The sequence below is a fragment of the Euphorbia lathyris genome, chromosome 5 (genome assembly GCF_963576675.1).
Source record: "Euphorbia lathyris chromosome 5, ddEupLath1.1, whole genome shotgun sequence".
NCBI lineage: Eukaryota > Viridiplantae > Streptophyta > Magnoliopsida > Malpighiales > Euphorbiaceae > Euphorbia > Euphorbia lathyris.
In genome coordinates this window covers 47,769,194-47,789,725 of record NC_088914.1, presented here as the reverse complement: position 1 = coordinate 47,789,725, position 20,532 = coordinate 47,769,194, and the positions used below count along the sequence as shown (strand labels likewise).

Sequence of the window (20,532 nt, the reverse complement as noted above, 5' to 3'; positions counted from 1 at the left end):
ACTGAATACTGAAACTGAATGCTAAAACTGGATGCTGAAACTAGATGTTGAAACTGAATGTTGAACTGAACTGAACTGAATTGAACTGATTGCTACTGAACTGAATTGGACTGAACTTATTGTTATTGAAATTAAGTGATAAAGAATAGGGCCTAAGAACTCTCTTAATACACAAGTATGTACAATGAATTGTGTATCTCTTGCTTTTGCTCTTTTTTGCTTGAATGCTTTTAATCTCTATTTGTGTTTTTTTTTTATCAGCACCTAAAATGAGCTTTGTGTTTGCCTTTTATAGTGGAAGCTTGATCCATATACGTTTGAATTTGAACTTTGCCGTTGGAGAGAAAGCTTCAAATGGCTTCTGTCTACTGTCTTTGCTTCTGTCTTCCAAAGGCCATAATGCACAAATCAGAAAGGGTTGTTGACGAAATCAGACCTCTGTCTCGTGTTGACTAGCAGCTTCTAATTTCGTTTTTTCCCAAAACGGTTATGTGAGAGAGGCGTTTTGCTGACAGAGCTTGTGTTTTCTGTCTTCTTTGCCAATTCCGGAAACGCCTGAGAGTTGACTTTGATTCTCTGAATCTTATCTTCTGGCTTCTAACTCCGGATCAACAAAAAGAGTTGTGAGCCTTTGATATTTTTAGGGCCTTCTAAGCCTATTGGGCTTTTGACATTTATAATTTGATTTATATTACAACATTTAACAAATCCATTAGTATAAAATAAATCTTAATTTAATTTCTTAATTAAATACTTATAGGAATTTAAATCCTTAAATATGATTTTTGTCATAATTAAAAACTTAATTTAATGGAAATTGTGTTTCAGCACATAGTGTAAATGTGGTTTTTGGGTTGGGGTTTGGAAAGAAGACTTTGAGGTTCTATAAATAGTATTTTATAGTGGTTCATACGGCGTGTGGGTCACACGGCATGTGAATTAAATTATTTTGGACAGAGAAGTCCCAATATTCTCACACCAAGTATGAACCTTATTGTAAAACATATTACATAAAACTTAAAAATAAAATTTTATTTTGAGCGCAGACATTTTCAAATGGGAATCAAAATTTGTTTGAAATAAAAAATCAAATTATGATGGATCCCTCGACCCAGCCTGCCTGCATTATTTGATATTCTTTTCCACTCAAAATGGAACAAGATTCAATTGAATTGCGCATTTCAATAAGCAGTCCACGGTCAGTTTTCGTGGACTATATACACCATGGTCAAAGCCAATATTACAATTGACTTTTATCCAAGAAACAAATCCCAAAACTTAAATGAAAGAAAGAACAGTTTAAAATCTCAACTGCATTGGCGACTCAAACATGTATAGACCTAATCTGAGTAGTGGGAAGAACAAAACCAGCTCTTCTCTCTTCGAACGAATATTCGATTTCTTCTTGAACCACTTCTGCCGGAGTAGCAGCATATGGAACTGCTGGGGTAATAGCTGTCTGCATTGGGATACATACTGTTACAGGTGTTGTTGGCACAGGGATGTGCATTGCCTTGGGAGTCCAATTCTCTTCGTCTGCCATTACAGTTCTCGAAGGAGTAGTAGCAACCACCTTCTTAATATTCTCTCCATTTACATCTTCTAATATGTTTGATTTGGATGATCCTGTGGCAGAAATAGGTGAGAAAGGTTTCCGTAGCAGCACCATTGGCGACTCTGGTTCATGAGCATTTACAGTACTGAATGGATGTTTTCTCGAAGGAAGACCAGCAATATCCAACCCTCTTCTACCTATATAAGACAAGGGGAAATAAATTGATCAAAGGAACTTGGAAATTTCAAACAATGAAATGAAAGGAACACAATTAAACTTTTTCTTATGTACTTGACTTTCATCCACTTGTATTTTTGGCTTCGTTTTTGTATTCTTCTAAACAGTCAGTGGTCTACAAATTGATTCATAACGATTCAATTTATTAGACATTTCATAGTCATTTGTTAGTAGAAGAAAAGTTATTTTCCTTCCTTGACAAAAATTAGTTGAAAATCAAAAGAAAAAAAAAACTTGAAAACTTGGAGAGACAGAACCTACTTCTTCAACAATCAACAATTAGAAAATTGTGAAGAACGAGTTGGTATTCTTCTCAGACCCCATGGGACATTGGCAAGCCGTTACTGCTCAGTTTCAATTTTATCATCTTCACAAAAGACAAAAAGGAAAAGAAAAATGGAAATAAATAAATAAAATATATGCTTAGCAAGGATCTTCAGGACTACCAGCTTCATAGTAAATATGTATCTCCGCATTAACCAATTACCACAAACTTACCATCTGATAATGCTGCAAAGCCATCATCCTGCCGGTGGTTATGTAAAGGGTCATGTTGGTGCACTTGATCAACTTTCTTGCCAGTACGAGAACGAGGTGTAGCTTTGCCGGAGTGACTATCAGGTCTGGGAGTTTGGTGCATGGATCCTCCAAGGGATAGTCTTCTGTTGCCAGCGACTCCCATTGAAACTCTACCCGCTTTTTTCACGTTCTGAGTCTTTGAAGGACTTGGTTTTGACCCATAAAGTGCCTCCTGCTCTGCTATTAACTGCCCCTGTAACTTCTTCTGGTCCTGTATCCAGAACCAGGCAAATATCAAAATTAGCCTATCAGTTGTATGAAAATATCAACTATAAAGTAACACTGTTTGTATTGCCTATAGCATGTGAGAATGCTCAATTAAAAGAGAACTGGCAAGATAGAGTAAATGGTGAGTTCATACCCTTTGCCTCCTCTTTTCTTCCTCTTTCTCCTGGCGCAATATTGTATACTCTTCAAGCATGGAAAGGAGGCGGATCTGGAAATTCACAAACGTTCAGCAATTAATTGACATAAGTTCCCAACTATAGACAGCTAAACCATTATAGTCGGAACCTAAATCTCAAGTAAGAACTACTGGACTTACACCATCATATAAGAATTCTGTGCCTCTCTCCTTTTCCCATGCTATTGTTTTTGAAGCCAGTGCCTCAACCATACCTGGACCAACATGAAAAATGAAGGTTATTATGAGAAGATAACCAGACTATAAACACTTTATCATGTAAGATCTATAACAATCAAGTGAAAACAATCGAATCAGTAAGACCCCAAAATATTCCCTTACTCCAACAAATGCAGTCAAGAAGTTTGTTTGATTATTTTAACGATATGCCATCAGCTGTTTATGACAAATTTATTGATACAAAGGCAATCAATCATTTGAATGACCTACCTGGAAGCTTATTAACCAAAGCACGAGCTTTCTCGGCACGCTTTAAAGTAAGATGAGCTCCTCTCCCTGCATTATATCGGTTTTCATCCTATACAACCACCATCAAATGCCAACAGTTGAGCATGAAATTATGAAAATAGATGGAAGTATAAATTAAAAGAGGTGGTCTGGATGTTTAACCCTGTTATATTCCTCAAGCCAGCACTCCTCATCACATGCAATTAACCATTTCTCAACCTTTTCAAGTATTTCCTTCCTGCTAAAAGCTTCTTCCTTAACATTACCAATTTGAAGTTCAATCTGCTCAAGTATAGTGGCTGGGTCCGCATTTCCTTCAAAATTATGGACAAAAATGAGTATTAAAAAATCAAAAGACATATGTTTAGTAGAAGTTACAATGATCAAAGGTGATAATACCAGACTCAATGGCTTCTACAGCATAGTCGATTGCAGTATCTGCTTCTGGAACCATATGCGTCTTTCTACAGATCTCTTCCAGCTCTGTCCTCTTCTTCACAACAAGATCTTTCATCTTGCTTGATTTCAACTCTTCCAACCGATAGACTTCTGCCTCAACCTACAAGTTGAGTTCTCATAATACATTATATCCATGAACAACGAAATCACAAACCAGGAGACCATAAAAGAAATTCAGAAATGATTGCTACCCACATAATTGATGAAGTCCACAGATAGAGTGTTTGGTTCAGTAATTTCATCTTCTGAAGCCGCTATATTACAGGTAACGTTCTGAAACATTTGCTGCTCCTCAATTGGAGTATCCATCAAATTCCATAACTCCAACATTGTGCTTGCAAGATCTTGGATCTGTCACACAACAAAGCACAATATTATCAATAAAAAGCAAAATAATAATAATAATAGCAATACCAATATTACCTTCTGCATTCTCTGTAATTTTATCTCTCGCAATTTAAGTATAGCAGAAGACAATTTCTGAACTGTATCAATACTTATGTTCCTCGATCCTTCATTATCAAAAAGGCCTGGATTAAGCTCGCTAACTGTGTGCTTGAAATCCATACCAAGAACTGAGCAAAGGGAGTTTAAAGTATTCAAGTGCTCCTGAACCTGCTTTAACCGATCACTCTACAAACAGAAAATATCAATCAGTTGTGTTTGAAGGTGAGAAGTAATATTTGAATATGGAGGAGAATGAGAATAATCAAACCTTCTCTTTTTGAAGAGTATGCAGCTGTCTATGCAATTCTTCAAGATGTCTCAAGGATAGATCTGTTTCATCCAGAACCATACCATCAGCATATCCATATATCTCATTCGAGATGTTCTGTATTTCCTCCAGAACTTCAACAAATTGATTTCTTCTGTCTGATTTCCTCTTCCGCATCTCCTCGAGTTGAGGAAGAATTGTCCTGAGTTCTTCCCTCAAGCTTCCAGCATTTTGATCACCCTGAAATAATAGAAACTTAGAGGACGATAGAAGAACCTCAAAATGCTTGGCTCTAACCTAATTATGCTATCAACTAAGTGAGGTTATTTGACAAATCTTAACAATTTGTTTAATTTTATGCAGTGAAATTAAAAGCTAAGAAGTTGACGTTGTTAGACTCTTCAGATTACTTTCATGACATATGCTACTTCTATTGGACTTGTTAACTTCAATTATGGTAATTTTATCATTTCCAGTAAAAGTTGTACAAGCCTCCAAATTTGTTTTCTACTTCATGTGCAATTAAATGACCACGATATTTAAACCTTATCAAAACCCACAACCAGAAAAAGGTGATAGAAGGAAAGCATTGTTACTGAGTTCGAACCTGCCTAATATGCACAGGACGCTCTCCCATGGCAGAGCAGACAGCTGCAAGTTCAGCTTCAGAATCAGCAATTGCTTGTCTCAACTGAGCTCTACTTCTGTTTGCCTGATCCACCTTCCGTCTGTATACTTCGAGACATTCTTGTTCAAGCTCAAGCAGCATTTTATCCCTATCAGTGTGGGACTCCCCAACCTCGTCCCAAATGATCTGATTTCCGACAGAATAGGAAAATACAGAAAGAAAATAAAGAGAGTTCATAATCTGCAACATGCAAAAGATCCGCAACAAATTACGGAGAAGAAAGAAGGTAACAGACTGTAAGGTAAAGAAGGTATAAAACCTTCAACTCATAAAGAAGGGTTCCGCAGGTCGTTTCCACTTGGAGAAGTGGATCATTCTGAAGATTGGACATGTGAGCAGAACCTCTGCGGAAAAATCCTTGCAATCTGAGTTCCACAAACAAATGACCATTAATGATCAAGTTCCATTTTGATTTCCTAATTGTGACATTGACTCCATCTCCAAACAGAGAAACAAGAGGTGAAAATGGAAAACAAAAAAGAAAACCAGAGATCTGAAAACAAACCTGAAGAAGAAAGAAAATTCAGTAAAAGATATGGTTTCCCTATCGTTCCTTTTAATTTCTAAGCAAAAATGTAGAATTTGTCGAGAAATTTGAGAATTGTATCCTGGAAAATGTGAAGGTTGGAAGGGCGAGGAATATGGGGGTCGAAAAAGAGGCCAGATGAGAGAGAGAGAGAGAGAGAGAGAGAGAGAGAGGTTAAGGAAAGAGGAGACCGTTGGAAGAGCGGCTGTTAAGGATTTTATTTTATAAATGTTTGCGAGATTTGATTTCCTTTTACAACCAAACCAAACTTGATTTGAATTTCAAATATTCTCAGGCAAAGGCTTCATATCTCCTGCGCCCGTTCCTATTCACTACTTTCATCTCTAACCATCGATCACTCCATCCAATCACAGCCCTCATAACATCTTTAAATGTAATCCTTAAGGAAATTACATCTTAAATCAATTTTGAATTTTATTTTACATTTATTTAATTTATTTTTCTGTTTTCTATCGTCTCATATTTAAAATTAATAATATATCAAAATATTACCTTTTATTTTTACTTTTGTCATAGCATTATTTCAATATTTTTCTTAATTTTAATTAATAATTTTTTTCAAACATTTTTCAACAAATTGCCACCATTTTATACTATAAAAATTATCAACTTAAAAAAATGCACCATGAAAATTCGAATATAAGACAAACTTTTGAATCCCAAACTCAGTGGCGAATCCAGGATTTGAGGGAGCGGAGGGTAAAATTCTACGTAAAAAAATTTTAGACAAAAAATGTAAAATTGTTCAATTTTTTATGACAAAAAATGCAAAATCGTTCAATTGTCATGCATTATTTTCATGATTTTTTTTTATAAAAAACGTAAATTATAATGTTTCCGACTCGTAATTATCCATTTCCGGGATTCTCGGGTTGTTACGCATCAAATATCACTAACGTTTTGGGTCAGGTGCAATTTTATCCCTAACATCTAAAATGGTGCAATTTTACCTCTGATGTTTGTAGCCAATAGCAATTTTATCCCTAACGTTGATAAATTGGATCAATTTCAGACACTATTATAAAATACAGTCATTTTTTTCTTTATTTTACACCAATTGCATATCAATTTTGTAATTTTGCACCAAATTTACCTCTAACGTTGATAAATTGGATCAATTTCAGACACTATTATCCATGACCGAGAAGACAGTTTGATGAATTATTTCTCAAATTGACCCAATTTATCAACGTTAGGGATAAAATTGCTCTTGGCTTCCAAAATTAGGGATAAAATTGTACCATTTTAGACGTTAGGGATAAAATTGCTCCTGACCCAAAACATTAGGGATATTTTTACACTTTAACCCTTAATTTTGGATTTAAAAAAAAAAAAAAATTAGTGATGAAGGGGAGCAAATGCCCCCTTTGACACCCCTATATCCGCCCCTGCCCAAATTGAACAATAATTTTATATTCTGATCTCAAAGTACAAGAACCACAAATTTAAAAATTACTAAAAAAAACGTTTATTTTCATATAAAAACAGATGAATAATATAATCAGTTTCAATTTTAAGAATTTTTTTTGGATTTTAAGATAAATGTAAATAGTTAAACTTAAGATGACCCTATAAATCTTTCAGCATAAATATATATATATATATATATATATATTAAAATTTGTTAATTTTTTAGTTTGTAGATATTACAGTAAATCAACCGTTACATTTTTAAAAATATATTATAAAATTTGGATTTTTCCTCCTAATAATTGTCAAATTTCCTAATAAATAATTCAAAAAGGTTTGGTTAATAATATTGCACACGGTAGTACTTCTCTTTTCTGCCATGGTTAGATGAAACCGGTGAACCAATAACCGGTTTCATAATTTGTAAAGAACCTGGTTATAATAACCGAGGTTAAAATTTCGAAAATCGAAAAACTTGAGACTGGTTATTGGATAATTGGTCTCGTGGCACCAGTTTTTAATTCACCGGTGTCAGGTAAGCATGCGAATAGGCTTAAAAATGGAGCGTGTTGGGGATGGGGTGAGCAATTCCATCCTCATTCGTAATGAGAATTCCCCATCCCCATTCCGTTGAGAAAAATTGGGATAAATTTGTCTTTGTCTCCCTACCAATGGGTAATGGGGATCCCTATGGATATATCCACCCCATTTTGTAATGTTTTTCTAAATTAATATCAAATGTATACTATTAACTAAACATAATTTATTTTTAAAACATAAACATAAAATTGTATAATTCCTAATGATGATTAAAAACAAATAGCAAATAAATAAATAAAACATAGATGATGAGAAGTAAATCAACTTACCTTATTAAACGAAGAATATAAATGAGCATACCAATCTAATGAATCGAGTGAAAATTGTGGAATAAGACTTCCCAATTTATAAGTTTGAATTGAATAAGAAGTTATAATTTTCTTTACCCTAATCAGAATTGAAATTTTATTATAATAGAAGATTAGAAATTAAAAATTAGAAAGTTTTAATGATTTAGAATTCAATTGAAGCAGAAAGTTATAATTCTGTTCAAAGGTATAATTCTATTCAAAGTGGATTCTATAAACTATTGCATTTTAGATTAGTTTTTGCAAATTATATTAGTATTTAATATATATAAAATATAATTTTTTATATCAATATTATATTTTAATGGGTATATCTATGGGTATTCCCGTGGGTAATCCTAACGGTAATGGGGTGGGGATCCCCATGGGACAGGATAATTATTACCGTCTCTAACCCATCTCCGGAAATGTGGATAATTTTCTTCCCATCCTTAACCCTATAAAAATGGATACTGGGGATTCTCTGGTCCTAATGGGACGGAACCCAATGGATATGAGTATTATTCGTCCTATTGACAAGCCTTCGTGCAAATCTCTTCTAAAGAAAGATTCGCACGTGAAGCCTCTACTCCCCTTAAGGGAGCATAGGTGGAAAGGGAAATATAACATTTTTCCCCTTCTACTTCGAATTGTTAATAAATATTACTCATCCCAATTTATTTATATATGCACCCCCTCTTCTCATTTCACCCTCCTATAAACCTCTTGACTCATTTTAACTCTTCACTCTTCCTTCTTGTAAACCTTCTTCAATTTTTTACTCATCCTTCAATTTAAAAACTTGTGTTCTCATAGGCAATAAAGGTGTGTAATTTAATTTCTTTAATATTATATAAAATGTTGTTATTGATCTAATTTATGTACTTGTATTATTGTTTTTACAGATATTAAGGTGCCGTTTGGTAAGATGTAATGACCTTCGTAATAGAATGACCATTACATTAAAGGCTCATTACCATGTTTGGTTGCATGTTATAATTTCATTGTAATGGAATGAGAAAACCTTGAGTTAAATTTTCTTGAAGAAAACTTGTAATCCCCATTACATAGAAAAATGACTTGAATTCTCATTCCATTGTCCTCTCATTTCTCAAATCTCACCTCTCAATCTTACCTCTCATTCTTGTAAAAAACGCAAAATGTAGAAAAACATGAAATTGAATCGAGAAAAATGAAAAAAAAATGAAAAACCGGAAAAATGAGAAAATAGAAAAACGGTGAAAATGAAAATTAAAAGAAGCGAGAAAAATGTAAAAAAATATGAAAAAGTGAAAAAACTATATAACTATATACTAATTTATTGATTTCAGTTAATCTAATTTTGTATTTGATTCCGATTCGATTTTTCACATTTTTTATGTTTTTCGTTGATTTTAATTATGTAAATAAAATTTTATGATTACATTTAATTAGGAAAATATAAGTATTGTGATGGTTATTACATTACATCATAATTGTCAACCAAACATGGTAATAGAATCATTATTCCATTCCATTACATTACAACTTTGATTACATTACGACTTTGATTACATTACATTGAATTACGGCATACCAAACGGACCCTAAAGGTATGTAACTTTATTTATATGTACATATACATGTAGTCACTATATATTTGGTTATGTTACTATTTCATATAGTTAGATAATGTTATTGTTTTGTACGGTTGGATAGTGTTATTATTTTGTATATATTATTTTGTATAATTGGATATATTGTTCATTGGAATTAATATAGCTAGACAATTACGAATAGAATTATTCATAAAATTACACTATCTTGATATCCATAAAATTACTCATATATATAGTCAATAAAATTACACTATCTTTATATCCATAAATGAATTTACATAATATTTACAAAATATCCATGAAATTATAGTATCTTTATATCCATAAAATTATACTAGATATCCATAAATTAATTCACACAATAATTACAAAATATCCGTAAAACTATATGAAGGGATTAATGGCAATTAATCCATTTGAGATATACGGGTTCGGGCGTACCTTATTGAATAGTAGAACCTGTAGATCTCTTAGAGTAGCGGAAGCGGTAGCGGAAGAGGATCTTAGCACCACGGCCTTGTACCACCAGTAACAGGCAACCACATAGTGTTAGCCAGGGAAGACTGAATAATCCACAAACTAAAGTAAAGAAGAAGAATGAGAGAGAGAGAGGAGGCGCATGAGGTAGGAGGAGGAAGCAACCTTTTCTTATGTTTCAACCTTATGTTGTGATTAGGGTTAAGCCTATTTATAGGAAGCTAAAACCCTAATCCTCCATCTCTTAAAATGGGCTGGCCCTTTCCATTTCGGACAGGTCGGATTAATTAGATTCATACCCAATTAATCCTAACATCTCCCATTCGTACGTAATGGAACCAAATAGGTCGAGGAGTTAGTATTATTAATCTAAGTAAACTTAAGTTCTTAATCTTAGATCGAGAGATTGGATTAAGAGTAATTCTCCAGTATGACTGCAGAAGATTGACAATATTAATAATTGTTCATTCTGTTTAATTATTATTAACTTGTATCATAACTATGCATAAAACGAATCATAGGATTGATTAGTTTAGATTAGATAAGTTAGATTAAATCAATCACTCAATTAATGACTTTCTATAAACCTCGAGAAAACGAATAAAGAAACAACATACATTAAGTATCAATTGCGTTCTCCGTGGGATCGATATCTTTTATTACTACAAGCGAAACCGTGCACTTGCGGAATTCGCCTAACAACAGGCAACCACACAGCGTTAGCCAGGGAAGATTGAATAATCCACAGACTAAAGTGAAGAAGAAGAATGAGAGAGAGATGGAGAGGAGGCGCAGGAGGCAGTAAGAGGAGGTAACCTTTTATTATGTTTCAACCTTATGTTGTGATTAGGGTTAAGCCTATTTATAGGAAGCTAAAACCATAATCCTCTATCTCTTAAGATGGCTTGGCCCATTCCATTTCGGACGGGTCAGATTAATTAGATCCATACCCAATTAATCCTAACACTATACTATCCATAAATTAATTTATATAATATATATATAAACAGTGGCGAATACAGGATTACTCGGTTGGGGGGCGATTTTACACGTGCGTTTGGAAAAAAAAATTGCTAAATTGAACTTGCTTAATTTTTTTTTTTTGTATATTTGCGTGTTATAATTTGAATGGTCAAAAACCAATTTTACGTATTAATGTACAATTTCTCAAAATTAAACTAGATTATGTTTAATAGTCCTAACATGTAAAAAAAAAATTAAAAATTGATTTCAGATGGCCTATCAGACAAAAAAAATAGAAATTTGGATTTAGAAATGCCTAACAGACCAAAAAAAATTAATTTGGATTTATAGAGTTCTAACAGGCCAAAAAAATTAGAAATTTGGATTTAGGGAGTACCTAATAGGTCCAAAATATTGAAATTTTGAATTTTGGACAAGCCTAACACGTAATGGGATATATTTAACAAAAATAAGAAAATAATTTTTTTTTAATGGAAAAGACATAATAAAAATGAGTTCAAATGTGTTATGAAAATTATGGAATAAGACTTCCCAATTTATAAGTTTGAATTAAATAGGAAGTTATAATTTTCTTAACCTCAGAATTGAAATTTTATTATAATAGAAGATTAGAAATTAGAAATTAGAAAGTTTTAATGGTTTAGAATTCAATTGAAGAAGAAAGTTATAATTTTGTTCAAAGTTATAATTCTATTCAAAGTGGATTCTATAAACTATTGCATTTTAGATTAGTTTTTGCAAATTATATTAGTATTTAATATATATATAATATAATTTTTTATATCAATATTATATTTTAATGGGTATATCTATGGGTATTCCCGTGGGTAATCCTAACGGTAATGGGGTGGGGATCCCCATGGGACAGGATAATTATTACCGTCTCTAACCCATCTCCGGAAATATGGATAATTTTTCTTCCCATCCTTAACCCTATAAAAATGGATATTGGGGATTCTCTGGTCCTAATGGGACGGAACCCAATGGATATGAGTATTATCCGTCCCATTGACAAGCCTTCGTGCAAATCTCTTCTAAAGAAAGATTCGCACGCGAAGCCTCTGCTCCCCTGCAGGGAGCATAGGTGGAAAGGGAAATATAACATTTTTCCCCTTCTACTTCGAATTGTTAATAAATATTACTCATCATAATTTATTTATATATACACCCCCTTCTTCTCATTTCACCCTCCTATAAACCTCTTCACTCATTTTAACTCTTCACTCTTCCTTCTTGTAAACCTTCTTCAATTTTTTACTCATCCTTCAATTTAAAAACTTTTGTTCTCATAGGCAATAAAGGTGTGTAATTTAATTTCTTTAATTTTATATAAAATTTTGTTATTGATCTAATTTATGTACTTGTATTATTATTTTTACAGATACTAAGGTGTCGTTTGGTAAGATGTAATGACCTTCGTAATGGAATGACCATTACATTAAAGGCTCATTACCATGTTTGGTTGCATGTTACAATTTCATTGTAATGGAATGAGAAAAACTTGAGTTAAATTTTCTTGAAGAAATCTTGTAATCCCCATTACATAGAAAAATGACTTGAATTCTCATTCCATTGTCCTCTCATTTCTCAAATCTCACCTCTCAATCTTACCTCTCATTCTTGTAAAAAACGCAAAATGTAGAAAAACATGAAAATTGAATCGAGAAAAATGAAAAAAAATGAAAAACCGGAAAAATGAGAAAATAGAAAAACGGTGAAAATGAAAATTAAAAGAAGCGAGAAAAATGTAAAAAAATATGAAAAAGTGAAAAAACTATATAACCATATATTACTACAAGCGAAACCGTGCACTTGCGGAATTCGCCTAACAACAGGCAACCACACAGCGTTAGCCAGGGAAGATTGAATAATCCACAGACTAAAGTGAAGAAGAAGAATGAGAGAGAGATAGAGAGGAGACGCAGGAGGCAGTAAGAGGAGGTAACCTTTTATTATGTTTCAACCTTATGTTGTGGTTAGGGTTAAGCCTATTTATAGGAATCTAAAATCATAATCCTCTATCTCTTAAGATGGCTTGGCCCATTCCATTTCGGGCGGGTCAGATTAATTAGATCCATACCCAATTAATCCTAACACTATACTATCCATAAAGCTAGACAATTACGAATAGAATTATTCATGAAATTACACTATTTGATATCCATAAAATTACTCATATATATAGTCAATAAAATTACACTATCTTTATATCCATAAATGAATTTACATAATATTTACAAAATATCCATGAAATTATAGTATCTTTATAATCCATAAAATTATACTAGATATCCATAAATTAATTCACACAATCATTACAAAATATCCATAAAACTATATGAAGGGATTAATGGCAATTAATCCATTTGAGATATACGGGTTCGGGCGTACCTTATTGAATAGTAGAACCTGTAGATCTCTTAGAGTAGCGGAAGCGGTAGCGGAAGAGGATCTTAGCACCACGGCCTTGTACCACCAGTAACAGGCAACCACATAGTGTTAGCCAGGGAAGACTGAATAATCCACAAACTAAAGTAAAGAAGAAGAATGAGAGAGAGAGAGAGAGAAGAGGCGCATGAGGTAGGAGGAGGAGGCAACCTTTTCTTATGTTTCAACCTTATGTTGTGATTAGGGTTAAGCCTATTTATAGGAAGCTAAAACCCTAATCCTCCATCTCTTAAAATGAGCTGGCCCTTTCCATTTCGGACAGGTCGGATTAATTAGATCCATACCCAATTAATCCTAACATCTCCCATTCGTACGCAATGGAACCAAATAGGTCGAGGAGTTAGTATTATTAATCTAAGTAAACTTAAGTTCTTAATCCTAGATCGAGAGATTGGATTAAGAGTAATTCTCCAGTATAACTGCAGAAGATTGACAATATTAATAATTGTTCATTCTGTTTAATTATTATCAACTTGTATCAGAACTATGAATAAAACGAATCATAGGATTGATTAGTTTAGATTAGATAAGTTAGATTAAATCAATCACTCAATTAATGACTTTCTATAAACCTCGAGAAAACGAATAAAGAAACAACATACATTAAGTATCAATTGCGTTCTCCGTGGGATCGATATCTTTTATTACTACAAGCGAAACCGTGCACTTGCGGAATTCGCCTAACAACAGGCAACCACACAGCGTTAGCCAGGGAAGATTGAATAATCCACAGACTAAAGTGAAGAAGAAGAATGAGAGAGAGATAGAGAGGAGGCACAGGAAGCAGTAAGAGGAGGTAACCTTTTATTATGTTTCAACCTTATGTTGTGATTAGGGTTAAGCCTATTTATAGGAAGCTAAAACCATAATCCTCTATCTCTTAAGATGGCTTGGCCCGTTCCATTTCGGGCGGGTCAGATTAATTAGATCCATACCCAATTAATCCTAACACTATACTATCCATAAATTAATTTATATAATATATATATATAAACAGTGGCGAATACAGGATTACTCGGTTGGGGGGCGATTTTACACGTGCGTTTGGAAAAAAAAAATTTGCTAAATTGAACTTGCTTAATTTTTTTTTTTTTTTTGTATATTTGCGTGTTATAATTTGAATGGTCAAAAACCAATTTTACGTATTAATATACAATTTCTCAAAATTAAACTAGATTACATTTAATAGTCCTAACATGTAAAAAAAATTAAAAAATTGATTTCAGATGGCCTATCAGACAAAAAAAAAATTAGAAATTTGGATTTAAAAACGCCTAATAGACCAAAAAAATTAATTTGGATTTATAGAGTTCTAACATGCCAAAAAATTAGAAATTTGGATTTAGGGAGTACCTAATAGGTCCAAAATATTGAAATTTTGAATTTTGGACAAGCCTAATGTTGAAACACCTTTCCACATAATTTTGATTTGACAAAATTGTTTAAGTATAATTAAAAACATATTCTAAACACACTAAGTTTAAATGCTTTGATTTATTCTACTAATGTGTTTGTTCAATGTTGAGTTAAAAATTGCTTATAAGACATAAGGATTATAAGGCCCAAGCCCAATACAAGAGTCAAAGCCCAAGTCAAACAATTCAAGACAACTCGGCCCGCGAATGTCAAAACGTTGCCGTTATGGACAAAACGCAACTCAGCGGAAGAAGGATCTAGAAGACCTTCAGAGAACAACTTCGGAACGAAGCTGCTGAGTTGATTCGACAAAGCGTACAAGACAGCAGCTGGCTAAGGAAAACTTCCAGACAAAGTGTTTCCACTTTGGGTAAAGTTCAGACGACACAGTATGCTGTCCAGTTGACTTTACCATAAAAGGAGAGACATTCTGCCGAGCTGACCAAAAGCTGACCGAGGACAGAAGATACTCAAATCTGATTGGCCGAGAGCTCTGAGCAAGTCAGGATGACAACGACAGGAAGCCGTTTCCCTCCAATGGTTATTTCGAAATTCGAAATGACCGATGCCTCAAGACGTCTCTATAAATAGTGCCATCAGAAGCTTCATTCAACAGAGAACTTGATCAAGCCATTACGCTGACCAAATTTCTACGCAAGTTCTGCAAGCAAAAAGCAAAGCAATCTTACACTAAATTTCATATCTTTTGTGTAAAAGTCTAGAGTGATTATTCAATCATCTAAGGTGTCTTAGCAATCATTGTTTAGGACAAACACTTATCATTTCTAGAGAATAGAAAGGAGAGGCTGAGTACTTGGTTATAGTACTCAGCAAGAGATTAGGATTGAGTAGAGGTATAGAGGAAGGTACTCTTGTTATACTCAGTTGCTAAGATTGTAAAAGGTTTGATGCTCTACCGTTAAAGAGCTCAGTAGAGAATTCGAAATCTCGGAACGTGTTCCGGGGACAGGACGTAGGCTTGGAGGCCGAACCTGGATAAATCTGCTGAGTAACATATTTCTTACCTTAAACTCCTTATATATATTGCTTGCTTAAATAACCAAAACTGACCAAGTAAAGAGGTCAAGCTGAGTTGTGCGCATCGAACATCGGAGCTCAGGAATAGACTTTAAGTGCTATATCCTGACTCAAGTTAAGAAACTGACCTAGTCACCAGTTGACTAAGCCAGTATGTTGCTGTTTACTCAGCGCCGCTGTTAAAACCTTTTCTCTTAAGAAAAGAAGTCTGTCCTAAGTTAGAAAAAGTTTAAATAGTTCCTAACCCCCCCTTGGAACTATACTTGTAACGTTATAAGGGACCAACAAGTGGTATCAGAGCCTAAAACAGTATTCGGTTTCTCCCAGGAAACCAAACAACTCATATATTGCCTGAGGGGCTGTCCATCACTCGGCCTCCCCTATTCTTCGGGTATAACTATACCTTCTGGAAGAATAGGATGAAAAATTTCATTCAGGCTACAAATATGAGTGCCTGGCTATCTATAGTGCAAGGCGCATTTATACCTGTCGAAGTTGTGGCTGGCCAAACAGTTGTAAAAGCTGAGGCCAAATGGACAGAGGATGATCTCAAGAAGCTTCAAAATCACGCTTCGGCTATTAATATGCTTCACTGTGCGCTCGATGCTGCAGAATATAATAAAATTTCAGGTTGTGAGTCGGCGCAAGAGATTTGGAAGAAGCTGGAGGTCACCTACGAAGGAACCAATAAAGTAAAGGAGTCCAAGGTGAACCAGCAGATGAGATTGTACGAGCTGTTCGAGATGAACAATGATGAGGGCATATCTGACATGAATGCAAGGTTTACCAACATCATAAATGAGCTCAAGAGACTTGGGAAGATCTTCACTGAGGAAGAACAAGTCAAAAAGATACTCAGGAGTCTTCCTAAAGACTGGCAAGCAAAGAAGACCGATGTTGAGGAAGCTCAGGACTTAACCACCTACAAATATGACGAACTCATCGGCTCGTTGCTGACCCGTGAGATATCAATGAAAAACTTCGAGGTGAAGGAAAAGTCTGAAGACAAGAAGCAGAAATCTCTTGTCATGAAAGCTGACTCCACTGATGGGAGCTCAACAGATGATGAAGAGATGGCTATGTTCACAAGGAAGATGAAAAGGCTGTTCAGGAAAAATGACAAATATTCTAAGAAGCCTTACAGAAAGTTTGATAAGTATAAAGCTGAGTCCAGCGACAGCAAATACAAGAAAGACAACTCAAAGCCCATTACATGCTTTGAATGTCATCAAACTGGCCATATAAAGTCAAGCTGCCCCACGCTGAGGAAAGATAAGAAGAACGACAAAAAAGGCAATGATGGCTACATGGAGCGACAGTGATGAGTCTTCATCAACAGAAGCTGAGGCCACCGAGTCAGCGAAGATATGCTTCATGGCTGACGAACTTGCTGAGCCGTGCGTCTCTGAGCATGCTGACCCCTCCATTGCATCTGACGATGAGGAGCAATCAAATGAGGTAATACCACTTTCCCAGCTCAGAAACGAAATGGGTAATGCCCTGAGTGATCTCTATACACTTGTCAAAAAGTGTAATAAGAAAATTAGAGCACTCAGCATGCACTGTGACGAGGTTGAAGAGGTCAAGCTGAGTGACCTCAGATACCTTCTTCAGGACAACTCAACTTTGCATGATAACATGAAGATCATACATGAGTCTGTCTCTGAAGTCCAATCAGTTTCAAAGAAACTGAGAAAGGACGTCACAACTATCCAGAACCAATTAAAGGTTCCAAATAAAAGAAACATTCCTCTGAGAACTTAGTACCAAGGTACTCAGCAGAGATGGAATCCCCAGCGGAATGTCCAGTGTGACTTCTGTGGGAAGAAAGGTCACACCACAAAGGTGTGCTGGCATGCTCAGCACTAGGGTGCTGACCAGTCAGTGAGACAACCTAAACAGAAGGTCAGCTGTGACTTCTGTGGAAAGAATGACCATACTGTCCATGTATGCCGCCATAAAATAAAATATGATGCTTTACCTGTTGAACCTAACAAGCAAGGACCCAAAAAGAATTGGGTACCTAAAAGTAACTAGTTACAATGCAGGTAAGCCTGAGGTGTGCTGAGAAGTCAAAGATGTGGTATATTGACAGCGCATGCTCGAGGCACATGACTGGTGATGAAACTCAGTTCATCACATTTGAGCGTAAACGAGGAGGAAGCGTAAGTTTTGGAGACAACAAAAAGGGTAAGATAGTAAGGTCAGGAACCATCGGAGGTAATCCTACTATTGAGTCAGTCTCCCTAGTCAGCGGACTCAAATATAACTTACTCAGCGTAGCTCAGCTATGTGATAATGGGAGAAAAGTTATATTTGATGCTACTGGATGTAAAATATATGAGGGTAAAACAAATGAGTTAATTTTAACTGCCCCTCGGATTGATAATGTCTTTATGCTAGACTTAGAGAAAAAGTTTTCAAAAACTGTATGCTTAGTATCAAAGGAAGAAAATTCCTGGCTATGGCACATGAGACTTGGTCATGTAAGCATGGACCTCCTGGCCAAATTAGCAAGAAAGCAATTGGTTGAGGGACTGCCTGAACTTAAATTTGAAAAAGATCAATTATGCCACACTTGCCAAGCTGGAAAACAAACCAAACAATCTTTTCACAGCAAAAACATTGTCTCAACTAAGCGTCCGTTAGAGTTACTACACTTGGATCTCTTCGGTCCAGTCCAGCCGCTGAGTCTGGGTGGAAGAAGATTTTCCTTGGTCATTGTAGATGACTTCTCTCGGTACACTTGGGTCATCTTGTTGAGTAGCAAGGATGAGACCTTTGAGACATTTTCAAATTTGGTTAGAAAAATTGAAAATGATAAAGACCTAAAATTGGCTCACATCCGAAGTGATAATGGTGGAGAATTCAAAAACCAAAAGTTTGTTGAATTCTGTGAAGCCAGCGGCATTGACCACAATTTCTCTACTCCTAGAACACCTCAACAAAATGGGGTTGTTGAAATGAAGAACAGAACTCTGGTTGAAATAGCTAGGACAATGCTGGATGAGCATAGGCTTCCAAAGTATTTTTGGGGAGAGGCTGTTAACACAACGTGTTATATTCTTAATAGGGCTCTAGTTAGACTTATATTAAAGAAAACCCCCTATGAACTTTGGAAAGGACGAAAGCCCAACATTGGATACTTTCGTGCCTTTGGCTGTAAATGTTTTATTTTGAATACCAAAGATAGCTTAGCAAAGTTTGACTCAAAAGCTGATGAGGCTATCTTTTTAGGCTACTCAACAAACAACAAAGCATACAGAGTTTTCAATAAACGAACTCAAGTTTTAGAAGAGTCAGTACATGTTGAGTTCGATGAGACTAACCCTGCAGGTAGATACCAGCCACTAACCGAGGATGATCCACACTCAGTAACCGCTGACCAAAAACCAGCTGCTGAGTCATTCACTAAAAGGCTGGCCAAGAGTAAGAGTGAACCTAAGATTGTTTTCACTGACCAGTCTACTTCTGCAGAGATTGTTGAAACACAGACAGCACAAGACATCAATCTACCTAAAGAGATAAGGATTCCAAGAGGGCACTCAAAGAGTGCAATCCTTGATTCTGCTGGGAATACCCTGATGACGAGGAATCAACTCAGGAGGTACCTCAGTAATGTAGCCTTCGTCTCAGTTCAGGAACCTAAGAACTTCGCTGATGCTGAGGAAGATGAATTCTGGATGAGCGCAATGCAAGAGGAACTCGACCAATTCAGAAGAAACGATGTATGGGAGCTAGTGCCACATCCAAGGAGTCAGAAGACCATTGGAACAAGATGGGTCTTCCGCAACAAACTGGATGAGCAAGGAAATGTAGTCAGGAACAAAGCAAGGCTTGTAGCTCAGGGCTACAGTCAGCAAGAAGGTATTGACTACGGTGAGACCTTTGCCCCAGTGGCAATGCTAGAAGCTATTAGGATCTTATGTGCATATGCATCTTACATGAACTTTAAATTATTCCAAATGGATGTTAAGAGTGCATTTCTTAATGGAGTTATAAACGAGGAAGTTTATGTTAATCAACCTCCAGGGTTTGAGGATCCAAAATTCCCAAACCATGTTTATAAACTCAAAAAGGCTCTGTACGGCCTCAAGCAAGCACCACGTGCTTGGTATGAGAGGCTGACCAGTTTCCTGCTGACTAGAAATTATGTCAGAGGCAAAGCTGAGACAACCTTATTCATTAAGAGAAATGGTAAAGATACCCTGCTGGCTCAAATTTATGTTGATGATATAATATTTGGTGCAACTAATGAATCAATGTGCAAGGAATTTAGCAAACAAATGCAGACTGAGTTTGAAATGTCGATGATGGGAGAACTCAACTTCTTCCTCGGACTTCAAATAAAACAAGGAAAGAATTGCATCTTCATCAGTCAAGCTAAATATGCCAAGGAGATATTAAAGAAATATGACTTGGAAAATTGCAAGCCAATATCCACTCCTATGGGCACTGACACTGTCCTCTGCACTGACGAGAATGGTAAGTCAGTAGACAGCAAATTGTATCGAGGTATGATAGGCTCTCTACTTTACTTAACAGCCAGTAGACCGGACATTCAGTTCTCAGTATGCTACTGTGCTAGATATCAATCTAACCCTAAGGAATCTCATTACATAG

The 20,532-nt window shown here is 35.3% G+C and overlaps 1 protein-coding gene across 1 annotated transcript; it reads right to left on the bottom strand.

The window, feature by feature from the left end:
• Positions 1 to 1,152: 1,152 nt before the first annotated feature.
• On the bottom strand, positions 1,153 to 5,879 carry LOC136230887 (65-kDa microtubule-associated protein 3). The gene is made up of 13 exons (XM_066020083.1): positions 5,610 to 5,879; positions 5,364 to 5,469; positions 5,024 to 5,230; positions 4,417 to 4,656; positions 4,125 to 4,334; positions 3,897 to 4,052; positions 3,642 to 3,801; positions 3,405 to 3,556; positions 3,225 to 3,312; positions 2,916 to 2,989; positions 2,733 to 2,807; positions 2,291 to 2,582; positions 1,153 to 1,752 (listed from the first exon to the last, which is right to left on the bottom strand). The coding sequence occupies exons 2-13, from the start codon at positions 5,433 to 5,435 to the stop codon at positions 1,325 to 1,327; spliced, it is 2,154 nt and encodes a 717-aa protein (XP_065876155.1). The 5' UTR covers positions 5,436 to 5,469; positions 5,610 to 5,879; the 3' UTR covers positions 1,153 to 1,324.
• Positions 5,880 to 20,532: the final 14,653 nt, after the last annotated feature.